This window comes from Trichoplusia ni, chromosome 5 (assembly GCF_003590095.1).
Source record: "Trichoplusia ni isolate ovarian cell line Hi5 chromosome 5, tn1, whole genome shotgun sequence".
Lineage (NCBI taxonomy): Eukaryota > Metazoa > Arthropoda > Insecta > Lepidoptera > Noctuidae > Trichoplusia > Trichoplusia ni.
The window spans coordinates 14,610,519-14,623,919 of NC_039482.1; the positions used below are offsets into that span (position 1 = coordinate 14,610,519).

A 13,401-nucleotide genomic window follows, 5' to 3' on the forward strand; every position below is an offset into this window, starting at 1 on the left:
GCGCAGTTCGAACGCAGTCGGTTTAACTTAGTCAATAATCAACTGGTTCGGACCAGCGGAGCTAGTTGCGGACGCTATAACTAATTGATCTGCCTCGACTAAATTACATTTTGCTACATACGTTGTCAATTTAATGATTAACTTCTGCATCATGCAGCATATTGCTATAAAGTCTTTGAATTATTTGAGGTCTTTTGAGGAATACGCTTTGTGTGGAGTTGGCAATCCTATATGGCAGAAAGTGGTTTGTCAATAGCTTGTTATAACAGCAACTTGGAATCTACTGTCGATATGTTTACGATCTCGGATTTACTTTTATTTATTGTATTCTATAGTTTATAAAAAGCATATTTATTTTGTTTGTACCCACATTTATACAATGGGATAATTGAATGCGTTCTTTTGATATATTTTAGCTCAATGCGCCAAGTGCAGAATAAATGTATAAACAATTTGATCAGTGCCTGTTAAATATGTTTTTTGAAGTTGGACTGTTGTCGTGGAAGCGAGACCGCGCACCACATAATTAACTTTTCATTGACTTTGAATTGTCGAATGTGACCGGTATATTTGTATGTATATAAGAACTAAGGATACGCCTTTCTAGTTGAATACAGATAATTAATAAAGTTTCTCATTAGAAAGTAAAGAGGTTAGCTTGCCACACATGGACGAGTAAATATTCTAAGTCTTATGAAATCAGGTTTATTATAAACATAAAATGCGTCTGTGCCCTTGATATAACTCACATATTCATTGCGGGCTAAGCCACAAAATATATAAACATTCAAATGTGTTCTAAAAAAGGTTTATAAAGTGTTTGACAAACTTCCCGTCTCTTGAACTTTCATTATAGAATTGTAAGCTTTCATGATTAAATTGTTTTTAAACTCAATTTAAAATCTTGATCTCGAAAAAGACACGGGCTTTTGCTAAGTATCTTAAATATGTATAATACGTTCATACATAGGCAAGTCGCAAGTGCCCATTCAAGCGATATTCCTACGTTGACAACGGACGCACCGATCGATTGCAAGTTATTTTTCTGATATATAAAAATATTTTTGTATTATCTATTATCTCAACAGTTCATAAAGTGATAGTGATAGATAATATATGTTTCAAAGTATTATTTGTATGATATAAATAGCTATAACCGAGTCGTGTCGGCAAACATTAATGTAATTTATTCGTAATTATTGTAAATAATTAACTGTAATGAACCGTAGTTTAATGTCGGACGATTAAGAATCTTGTGTATACAGTATAATTAATTTTAACGTATAACTATTAACTTTAAGAACACAATAAATTATTGTTTCAATTTAAGAATTTGTTTTTTCTTAAACTAGACCTCCTTATTAATTACTAGCTGTTGCCCGCCACTTCGTCCGCGTGGTTAGAAGGTTTAAGTTATGATTTGTACCGGCCAAGTTTTTTTCCCACATTTTTCGTTGTATCTTCGCTCCTATTAGTAGCAGCGTGATGGTATATAGCCTAAAACCTTCCTCGATGAATTGAAAAGATTCTTTCAATTTGAACCAGTAGTTCCTGAAATAAGCGCGTTCAAACAAACAAACAAAAAAACTCTTCAGTTTTATATATTAGTATAGATTTTCAATGAATACACTCAACGGGGTGAATAGAATCTGCGCGGATTTTGTAAACAGATGTACCTACTTGTAACCTTTCGCCTTTTGTTTAATTTGGTATAAAAACAGCTTTTTCATTATTTATTAACTAACTGTCAACATTATTTACGTGTTTCGAAAAACGTTTCAATTCTGATCATGCACTTTCTCTTATAGATATAAAAACTATAGAGATATTATTTTTAAAGTAACTACCTTTGAATCCATAATTTCAACAATAGTACTCAAGTTTCCGTGGTGTAGCGGTTATCACATCTGCCTAACACGCAGAAGGCCCCCGGTTCGATCCCGGGCGGAAACAGATCTTTTTGTAACATTTTTTGTGAATCCAATTTAATGCTATTTTATTCGATTATGCATTACTTTGATTATCACCAAGACATGAACACAAGACCACCTCAATTTTGTTTGCCATCTACGGGTACAATAAAAGTCAGAAAAACTTTAAAACAACAAGTCTGTTTATTGAATAATATTTGTCGCGCACAACATAATCGTCACTACATTATGCAACATACTCTAAAATCATGTAAACCCATACTTTATTTAAAACAAAAATTTACAAATTACTCAACCATTTGACACAGTGAATCAGGCATGATCTTAAAAATGTGCTATGTTGATTAACAATAACTGTTACTCATTGATTGTTATAGGAGTTATGCCTCTTGCCAAAGTAACATGAAAATACATCTATTAAAACAAAAATAATTAAAGGTAACATATGAATACATTTTAATATTATGCGATAACATGTGAAAATCAATCAAAATATTTGTTTTGTCTATATGTTGACTATGTTAATTGTCTTTAAGTTACGTGTATATAGTGACACAGAGTAAATAACTCACAGAGGTGACAAAACTTGCAACTGTGCAACAGGGTGAGCATTGATGTTTCTGGTGCGATTCTGTAGGAAATATCTAACCTTCACACTATTAAATACAATAAAAATGTATAGTACAATAGTAAACTGTAATTGACCACCTCAGGTAATAATTAAAATCGGTTTGTTTAATTGTATCCTATTTCTTTACTAAGGTACCTACAGTATTATTTCTAGTACTTATTTCTTGTTATACTTGTATATAAGAAAGAACAACAAACAAATGAAAGGAATTGGTTATTTATCCTCATGTGACAACCCTATTTTGTGCTCTTCCTGAGGTTTAATCCCCTGCAGGACATTTACTCATGTGGTTGTAACCCGTTCACAATACTTATGTTATTAAAACTATATTACGTTAGTCTATACTATAGCATAGTATTAAAGTATCAAAAATGTGTATATTTTAATATTACAATACAAAAGGCTACCAAATAAACTATTATAGTATTCATGGTATATGTTGAGGAAACACGACAATTCACTAGCTTAATGTTTTAACAATAATATTATCACAATTAATTTCCATATTGGTTTTCACTTATAAAATCAAGCGTGTGATTGGTATGTAAACGTTTGACTATTCTTTTGGATGCAATCCATCGAATCGTCGTGTTTCTGATCAGATCATGGCAGTGAACAATTTAATTGTTATATTTTGCGAACTTTTGCATCATAAACACTTTCGTTTAGGTTTCTCATCTATAAACTGTATTCTATTTTTCCTATTGTATAAAAAGCCTTATTTAATCATTAGAATCTTCGCTGTCAGCATCAGCGGCGCTGTCACCATCATTCTTGTGCTTTTTAATTTTTTTCCCGCGCATTTCAAACTTGGCTAGATGTATCTTTTTCCCTCCAATTTTAGCATCGCTTGCCGTTTTAATAGCTCGGTCCACAGTCTCTGGGCCGTCAAACTCGACGAAAGCTGTGGCTGTAAACAGATTATTTCACTATTATTAACCAGTAAAAAATTAAAATATTCTGAATGGCATCTGAGAGATTTACTGATAATCCTAGAACATAAGAACATAGTATTTAACTTGCACTTACACATAGTTTTCTTTCCCTTAACAAGATGCCGTATACTTCTGATCTTGCCGGAGCCCAGGAACAGAGTGCTGAGGTCTTGGTCTGTCAAGTCGGCGTAAGAGCGCACCACTACTGTCGTCTGAGTCGCTGGCAGAGCTCGCTTCACGCGAATACGACTACCCTCAAACTGACTGTTGTTTTCTTTCAAAGCCTGAAGTTTAACAAAATTTTGTTGAGTTTATAGTAACATATGAATTTCTATTTAACAGGTTTAACAAACAATAAAAACTGAATGCAGTTCAAGTTACCTGCTCTACAGCTCCATCAACACCAAAACTGATGGTAGTTGTGAACACAGGCTTAGATTCTTCTGTGGGATATACCTCTGCAACACTGAAAAAATCAAATAAGGACTTCAGTAAGGATATCTTAAATTTCAGACAGTAAATTGGGCACAAAGTCTGAAAATATGTAGACTACATAATGGTTGTGGTATGCAATTAAGAGTTTAGTTTCGCTTTTGCGAACAACAGATAATGATTATCGCTTATTATTTTCTATAAATAATTTACTATGTAACCATGTGCCGGTGGAATGCAGAAAATGAGCCTTACCCAATTTTCTTAATCAATCCATGTTTGAGGAAGTGCTCAGTGAGCAGTTTCCTATAATTTAACATGATAGAGATTGGCAGGTTCTCGATGATCACAGTGTTAGCCAGACTGTCTTCATCAGGGTCTCCTTTCTTGTCCTTATTCCACTTCCTTTTCTTCCACTTGACCTTCTCCTTGACATCCTCTCCTGTCTCCGTGTCATCCTTGTTGGCACTCTGGCCTTTTGGCTTCTTCTTCTTGTTAAACTTAGACTTCATCTTTCTACGCTTGTCTTTATCCACTACTGTCATTTCATCAAGAAGGTTTGTTAAAGTATGAGCATTGTCACCTATACTAAGGTTCTCCAAGTCCTCAGCGATGTCTGGTTTGGGTTCTTTCTTCCGGGACTTGGCAGCTGGCTCATCCTCAGCTTCTGCTATATCAGCTGGCAGTGGTTTCGCTTGCTTCTTCTTCCTTGGTTTCTTATTTTTAGATTCTGATACTACCTCATTGTTATTGTTTTCTGTGTCAGTAACTTCTGATCCTGTGTCAGGTTTTAGTTTCTTAACCTTTTTCAGTTTCTTTTTTTTCTCTTTAATTTCTTGATGGCGGTTTTCAGCATCTCCTCCAATATGTGATGTAGGAGTCCCTCCAAGCAATTTCTTTGCTTTATTCAGTTTAGATTTTTGACTGTCTACATCCATTTGATTATTAACATCTGCAGCTTTATTCTCTTTTTCAGATTGGTTGTCTTTTTTTAACTTCCTTACATTTTTTCTTTTATCCTTGACATTAAGTTTCGTTGTGGTTTCTGATTTTTTGTTAACTTTAATGGAATCATCAGACTTGGTTCTCTTTACCACAACCTCCTCATGGTCATCAAGCATGAAGCTCACGGACTTGTTCCTCTTCTTGGGCTTCCCACTTGATACGTTTGTTCTGGCACTATCCAAGGATTCGTCTGTGGGCGATTTAGTCTTCATGATTGACTTAACTTTTACACTTTGGTTCTTACCAGTAGTATTTGGTGTAGAAGTTACTTTAACGTCATTAACTGGACTGCCTCGGCCTGCACTGGGAGAAAACCCAGAGTTTATTATATTCGTACCATCAATGATAACTTGCGGTATGTCTAAAACGTCTTGTTTGATTTTCTTTTTGTTTTTATTCGGTGACCGTTCACGTTTAGCAGTGACTATCTTATTTTTTGAAGTTTCTTTCTTGGCGATCTCATCAGGTTTGTGTTTTTCTGTAAATTTATAGGATTCACCTGCCGATTTGTAAAGACCCACAAATCCTGCTGTCTTGTCAAATGAGTGCTTTTCGGTTGTAGCCTGCTTCAAGTCAAAAGACTTGGATTTCATTTTTGGTGTTTATAGACACTTCTTACCTCAAGTTTTTGGAAAAAATATGTAAGTAACAACACATGATAAGGCTACGGATGTGCTATGAATATTTTGAGGTTATGTTTTGCCTGCTATAATCCAATGCTGCCAACTTGTACAACAAAACGTCAATTTTCAAAATTCGTGAAACTACAGTGTTTTCTGTTGGGAAATATTATTAAACAAGAATAATTAGATTCTTGACTTTTAGATATCAATTACTTGTTCATGAAAACAGAATCTTTAAGTAATATATATAAATATCAGTTAAAATTTTCAAAACACTAAAATAGATAAATAGTTTTGAACAATTCTGAACATTCAGGTATATGGTATGACTAGATTATAAAGGGAAATAGTTTAACAAAATACAACTAAATCTCTAATTTATTGAAAGCTTAAATACCTATTAAGCGTTCGCAATATATTACCAATTATTTTTGCAGCAACACCACTAACCTCACTTTTTAAATCTACTTAATGGCGGATGCGCTTGCGTGATGCCGGTTTCGTGTTATTATTGCATGTAGTTTGGCGTCTTTTCCTGTGGAATTGTGATATCATTGATTTTACGCGTTCACACATATTCGGTGAGTAAAACTTTTATTCATATACGAAAATATCTGGTGCCATATATGAAATGCCTCTGTAAGAACCTATTACGAGGTAACGCTTAGCGTTTCGTGAATTTTCCACTAGAATATAGGCATGCTTCATGGCGCGTATGGCTTGTTATGATGTATTTACCGTTATCTGTGATGTTACACATGGTTAAAATTAGCTCATCTGCTAAACAGGCTTAAAAATATTAGATTCTGCGTAATATTATGTTTCGCGCTATAGAAACTACGCCCTTGAGATCTGAGAATAGGCGCCAAGTGTAGATAAGTTTTAGCAAAAAATAGACATGGCGGGAAACGCCGCTACTGAGAGAGCGTGACGGATCGCACGCCCGATTGCTTGAGTCGGTTTATGTGTTCATTTCAGCCGGATAATCACCATGGTGGCGCAGAAGAAAGGTCGCGGCGCTAAAAACCAGGCAGCTAAGGCTAAGGCCGCCGCCCAAGCCGCCGAAGAACAAGCTCCCGAGATGGAAACCACTGAACCCGTAGAAGCTGAAGATAACAATGGTGAAGCCGAACAAGCAGAGGGCGGCGATGACACGGCGGCCGGCGACTCAAGCATCGCCGAGACCGGCGGGGAGGGCGACACGAGCCAAGAGAACGCCGACGGCGACGCCGGCGAAGAAAAGAAGGAGGACAAAGTGGAGTCTGGTAAAATACTAGTTGAGAACCTCCCGTCGACCTACCTGTTCGACTACCAAGACAAACTCAAGGAGTTGTTCTCAAAACATGGAGAAGTTACCAATGTCAAGTGAGTGCATTTTTGACATCTTCTGTTAGTATACATCTAAACAAGCATTTTGCCAACATTCAAATATCAGTCCCTGAAATGTCGTAAACATTCTAAGTGAGATCGCTGTATTTGTAAAACCAATTCAAATGTATTAGTATAATTATGATAATTGTGTGGTGTGTTCTCGAGGAACTAGCAATCTGCACTCAGAACACAGTTACACGGGCTCTACAGAACGGAGTATTAATGAGACACATTTTCTTTCTTTTTAGACGTGGTCCAATCATTGTAACTGAACTGACCACAACTCCGACATTATCGGCAATAGTCGAATTCAAAAACAAAGAGTCTCTGGAAAAGGTAAACAAAAGTTTATTAACATTTTTTATTTTATATTGAAAAGTCATTATGTAGATTTAGAACTTATATAGCCTGCTTTAAAAAGAGGCTGTATTTATGGCTAATACTATATTTTTCCAAATTATGTATATCCAGAAATGTTGCCACTTCCCTCAAGTCATGAGCAGAATGAGTGACTATTTGAATGTTTGAACAGGCTGGTCTTCTACTTTATATGCATCTGTTTGGCAGCTTTGTGTTAATGAAGTAAATATCAAAATTATTATTTACCCATGTGCTGTAGATGATCAGCTGATGAATTTCCCCATCCATTTTGTGACATGTCTTTATGTGCTATTGCAGTGGTGGTAAGTAAGGACTGGTGCAGTGGGCTTCAGATGGATAGTGTCAAAACATTATGTGTGTAATATTACTGTTGTTACACAGATAACTATGACACATTAGATTATAAGTCTTTCAATCTACAGCTCTGTACACTTTAAGTTTTTGTGCATGTTTTATTGTATGATAGCTAGTATTAAGGAATATTCACTGATACTTTCTTCAATTGATTATTTCTAAATGTCAAATGTGACTATGTTTACCACTGTTTCTGACTCGTGTTTTACAAGTCAGCCCACTGCACAAGTCTCTGGAGGTAAGTAGATGGTCTACAGATGTGTTCCAGAGGAGTAATGTGCTAAATATAATTTGTATTTAGGTACATAGAAGATGCGGTAAACACACGTACTGACAGACTAAACATTCTGTTATACCTCACGCGGTTACCATCGCAACATACGGCGCCTTGACGCCCAGGGCCGCCCATCAAACTGTTTAGATCTGAGTACACATCGGTTTTATTATAGTACCGTCATAGTTAGGAGTAATGGGGTCGTTCTAGGCAAAATATTCGTAACTAAACGAGATATTTATTACGCAATATAGTTTAATTTAAATCACTCAAGATTGACAGTAAATATTAATAAATGCGCGAAACATGCAGTCTCTCTTGCGAAACTTCTCTTTATTTTAAAGAAAACTGAACGCGACACATGTCATGCTGTTACAAGTGCTGATAGTAAATAGTCACGTAGATCAAGACTATTACTGTGTTCATAAAATATCAGCCTATTGTACCTAACTTAATTTTAAAGCTAAAGGATCATTTTTTCATGTATGTGGTAGCTAGTTGTTGACCCTTGCCACAACCTGTAAACGCCAAGGTGTTTACTTATGTTTTCCTTTAGCTAAATGGTCCATAACCGCAGGCACTGACCGAGGAGGGCACGCTGCTGGATGGCAACAAGATCACCGTCTCGGTGGAGTCTCGCGCCGAGACCGCTGTGCTGGTGGGCGTGCCCTACGAGGCTAGCACTGAGTACGTCAAGTTGCTGTTCTCGCAGTGCGGCGAGGTCGCGCATATACACGAGTTCAGCAAGACTAAGTACAAAATACGTGAGTAGTTTCATTTCATTTATCTTATTCTACAGGTTCCTAGCAAAGCGCACATAAACGAGGTCAGAAGCCGCTTGCATCGTCCCCCTCGGAAAAATAACATTAGAACGGGCGTCGCTCCCCCTGCGCGGGGGACGCCGGCGGGAGGGCTGGGGTTGTCGATCGAATCTCTCTAACCCCACGCTATCTTACGCTACGCACTTCGCGTATCGTGCGCTCTGCGACTCACCTTGCCGACCTGTTTTATTCATTACAATGTTTTTATTCAGTTTTTAGGTACTACTAAACTCCTGAAATATGATATCAGGTTAAATAATACAATTATTTTAACCCTATCTATAATAGGTTTCATTGATCGAATGGTCGGATTAGTCGACGCTTTCACTGACACAAAGGGTGGGCGTGGAAGGGTGAAACATGAGTAGAGTATAGCATACACCCTATTCCTGTTATTCAGTTCCAGAATAACTTTCATTTATTTGTCTACACTTTCTATGATAGCCGTATATTAGTATTTGTAAGTAGTTATTACTATTTATCTTCCTAATTTACAAGTAAAAAAAAGTTCTTGATATGCAGTTGAGTAAAGTATTTTGAGCAGGACTATTTCATGTTAAATATATGTAAAAGATTAGTTCACTAAATTCTCTCCGCAGAACAGACACTCAATTATGCACTAATATCATAAATAGCGTTCTATATTGATATTTCCCTTGAACTGGATACGACGCGCGTCGGATTAGCTATCATGTTAAGGGGATGTCTGACTCATTTTATGAATATAATAATTATATTCTTGAAATAATAAATGACTTCTCATATTTAACCTTGTCTTATGCAAAACTGAATATTTTCGGTCTACAAGTATTTGTCACCAAATAGAAATTAATATTTATCTCAATCCCGATCTGATAAATTCACTTTCATAAGAAATCATTCAGAGGGAAGTAGCGGCGTCGGTTTTTATCGATTTATATTCTATCGAGAGCAATGTTCTATCCTATGCATTGAGTACGAATATGCAAATTGGTGTTGTAACGAGGGTCGACTCCCCTATGTTAGGGGGAGGGGACGGTGTAATTTTGACGACGATCTGTTCGCTCTACCTCGGTATTTTATTTATCTTGCATTTCGTTGTTTTGGATGTCCGGTTGCGTTGAATTTCTGGAAAAAGTAATGGTAAAGTTATGAAAGCTGTTGTTATCTGTAATGAAGGCGTTAATTTTTTATTGCTTTAAATATGTATGTTTGTGTCTCTTCAGCGTATTTATGCTTTGTTCATTGTCTGTTTTGATCAATACTATATTAAATATATTACGGTGTCAGAGTATCACTACTACTTGCCTGCCAATTAATTTCACCATAAATGAATGAACATGACAAAAAGGCGAATTTTGGCGTGTTACGTGAACCGGCCAATGACCACATGCTTTACGATAGTTTTCAAGGTCCCCCAGTTCAAAGTGATACTTGAATAAGGTGTTACGTAATCACACCGGCCGGTCGCTTTGTTGGCATGTGAACTCTTTAAAAAAACTATCATAAGATTTATTTTTATCGTTTGTATAGAGTTCAATTGTAATGGGTATTGATCTTGAAATGGGCAACGCTATATCTAACTAAACACATACTGTTTTCTCCTCTCATTCATGTGTCCCCTCGTTTCGTGTTTATAAGGGTGAGGTACGCGCTACAAAACGAAGCTTATATGGCTGAACTAAGTCCAGTTCCCTATTGGGTAAATAAAATTTCGTAGTTTTAGTAAATTTGTGCTTTGTGTCTAATGATAGTTCGTATCATCAGACACGAAGCAAATTAATCCTGAACGTACTTGGTTTGCCTTAACAGTATGTTGTTAGAGGGGAAATAGAATAACTACTAACGAGCGTTTATATTTTTTCTTCAAAAGGCTGAAGTATGCTTTCTACCAAATACCCGTAAAGGAGCTTAATGGAACTCTCGTAGCCTCCACGACTGTCTACTTTGTGTCTCACCCAATAGTGGCAGGTCCTGTATGCGATATAACCACTGCAGCACGTGAAATACTTTAACATTAGCTTTGTGTTTAACAGTGCGAGTGACATTCCAAGACAAGGAGAGCGTGGACAAGGCTCTGAAGCTGGACCGAGAGCTACGCATCAACGGCTTCCTCGTCACTGTTTCCAAGTACCGTGATGAGGACGAACAGAAGGCGCACAACGCCGCCAATGTTAACAAGGTATGCTACTCATGAATTGGGAAAATCAAATAGCCATAAATTGTATGATGGTTGTCATAATTCAATTTATTTCACTTTATTTCTTTATTACGAGAATTATGACTTTAGAGTATAATTACTATTTCCGAAAAAGGAAATGGACTTTTTTTTAGTAACGTTTTCCCCCCATTTTAAATTTAAGAACGGTTATTCTCTTTGCCCCATAAAAAAAATCAAATCACACAATTTACGAATATCCCAATGTTTTGTATAGAACAAGCGGCAGCACCCGAACCAGCAACAGAACCGCAACAACACCAACACCAACACTAACGCCAGCCCGAACTCCAACCGCGCTAACAACTTCCGTGCTCGCGGCGGAGCATTCAACGCGAGGGGCAACTTCAGAGGTAAGTTACCACTAACCTAAATACCTACAAATATCTTTTTATATGTTTAACTCGTCTGTCTTCGTCGAGGCAACGCATAGAAGAGTTTGTCTATAGAAAATGTGTTTAACAATCTTAAAAAGGAAATGCATAAAGCCAGTATCTCGTAAAAACAGGATTTTTTACCTGAACGACAAGAACAAAGCGTCCTTGCAACGCAATCTGTACAATCTATTCTTGGCTATCTAATGATATATATCCGGTACCGCTGCTGGATGTTAATTACAGTGATGTTATAACTAATGGCCGTGGCTTGTGTTGCAGGAGCCCGCGGTCGCGGCGGGTTCGGCGGTCGCGGCGGCACGTTCCCGCGCGGCGGCTTCGCGCCGGTCAACACCTACATGCCGCCGCAGGGCTTCATGGGCCGCCCGGTAAACACATACACACCACATCCATTACCACTACCTATAGTGACTCGCCTAGCTTCAGCATGTTAGCGACACGGCTTCATTACTGCATCCTAGCCCGCTCCTGTCTTATCTCGTCATATATCTGACCTTAGTTGGTGACTAGCAATATTTTGATGTAGCAATTTGTTTGGCATCTTGCTTTTTTTTGCTTGAACCTTTGATATACCTTAGTGTCGATTTCATGTGTTGGATGTCAACATAAATATGTATTATATTTCTGGCTTTATCCTTCTCTTAAAATAAGAATATTACGTTGACATCTTTCGAACTGTATTTTTTTGCAATATTTTTTAAGAGTGCTTTTCCATTGCATGCTCATATCCATTTCATAGAAACGAGTGCATAGAAAGAAGTGCAAAGAAATGCAGTACATTGACGAGACACTGAAAAAATCAAACAGATTACACACCAACTCTGCAATTCTCTTTGCTTTAACATTCTGTGCATTCTTTTCAGAACTACCTGTAGAACATTACACCAGTAAGTCCAAGGTAATAATGCGCCTATATCAATATGTCCTTCGCGAATTCTGACAGCCTGAGCTGGCTCTGTCACATTATCTTAAATAATATTGTTAGAATTGAAGGGTTAATGTATTGTAACTAACGAACTAGGTGAGTTAACTAGGCCGGTTTGCAGTGTCTTGGTGTATTAGTGTAGTGACATGTTGTATGGAAAGAGGTGTTGCTGTAATAGAAACCGATCCTGTTTAGATTCAGGCAAGGTTAGGTACAGACAAGTGTAATCATTCTTAAGTGAGTAGCGTTAACACTTATCTTCTAAAGAACCTCTCCTAAACACTAAGACTATGTACACCGGCCATTAGCTACATACAGGCTTGCCGTGTTTTAGACACAAACTCTTTGGTTGCACGTTTTTCTATGTAGTATGTAGGTTTTTAATATTCTATGCATGTCTTTAACTCGTTTGATTTAGTTTACAGAATAACCAGTATATATTTAGTAGTATATAATAGTATATAATATTCCATTAGTTTAGGTACTCAAAAATGTTTAACAATCTTGTTTGGTCTTTATAGATGAATATAGATTAAAAAATTAACGACAGATTTATTTATCTTTATGTCTCATAAGAATTTACAATAATTCGTATTCATAATAAAGCATACCTAATTTAACAGATACATATAATAGGCTGTTATTTTACATTGATTCTTATCGAGTTTTATTTTTAAACAAAAATGTTTACCTTTTTAAGTACCTAAAACAATGGAGTATAATCATTAGTTAGCATATTACTACTGACAGGTGGATAAAAATGCAGTCATTTTCAGACAAATTTTAACATTGTTTTGTTCCACAGCAGGGTGGGTTCATGAACGACGGCCAGCGGCCGAACAAGCGGCTCCGGCAGATGTAACTATTTTGTAAAGACAAGATCCCGTGTCGTGCGTCGTCCTCCTATGTTCGTGTGTGTGAGTGTGAAGAGCGCCCTATCAGAGACTTCTACAGTGACATGTTTTGCAGTATCAGTAATAAACAAATAAATCTAGCTAATTGTATTTACTAAGTACATGAAATAAAATAAAATAATTGTAAGCTAATGTCTTTTGACAGGTAATAAATGTAATTACTAACATTTATATTTGCTGTTTAATTTTTGTTCCGGATTTCACTACTGACA

General features: G+C 36.7%; 2 protein-coding genes and 1 non-coding gene across 5 annotated transcripts; 2 read left to right on the forward strand and 1 right to left on the reverse strand.

Annotated features, from left to right (window-relative positions):
* The first annotated feature begins 1,880 nt into the window (after positions 1–1,880).
* Trnav-aac lies at positions 1,881–1,953 on the forward strand. The gene has a single exon. It is a non-coding gene; the product is annotated as a tRNA-Val (tRNA).
* Positions 1,954–2,092: 139 nt separating this feature from the next.
* Positions 2,093–5,679, reverse strand: LOC113493677 (nucleolin-like). The gene is made up of 4 exons (XM_026871655.1): positions 4,185–5,679; positions 3,879–3,963; positions 3,592–3,781; positions 2,093–3,472 (listed from the first exon to the last, which is right to left on the reverse strand). The coding sequence occupies exons 1-4, from the start codon at positions 5,525–5,527 to the stop codon at positions 3,285–3,287; spliced, it is 1,806 nt and encodes a 601-aa protein (XP_026727456.1). The 5' UTR covers positions 5,528–5,679; the 3' UTR covers positions 2,093–3,284.
* Positions 5,680–6,012: 333 nt separating this feature from the next.
* Positions 6,013–13,356, forward strand: LOC113493678. Of its 3 annotated transcripts, XM_026871658.1 has the most exons (9): positions 6,013–6,138; positions 6,536–6,922; positions 7,177–7,264; positions 8,515–8,701; positions 10,759–10,919; positions 11,173–11,308; positions 11,612–11,718; positions 12,214–12,248; positions 13,081–13,356. In XM_026871658.1, exons 2-8 carry the CDS (start codon positions 6,549–6,551, stop codon positions 12,223–12,225), a joined length of 1,065 nt encoding a protein of 354 aa, XP_026727459.1. In that variant the 5' UTR covers positions 6,013–6,138; positions 6,536–6,548; the 3' UTR covers positions 12,226–12,248; positions 13,081–13,356. The 3 variants fall into 3 exon arrangements, with proteins under 3 accessions (XP_026727459.1, XP_026727457.1, XP_026727458.1); XM_026871656.1 differs by lacking the exon at positions 12,214–12,248; XM_026871657.1 differs by lacking the exon at positions 12,214–12,248 and having other exon boundaries at positions 6,014–6,138; positions 10,774–10,919.
* Positions 13,357–13,401: the final 45 nt, after the last annotated feature.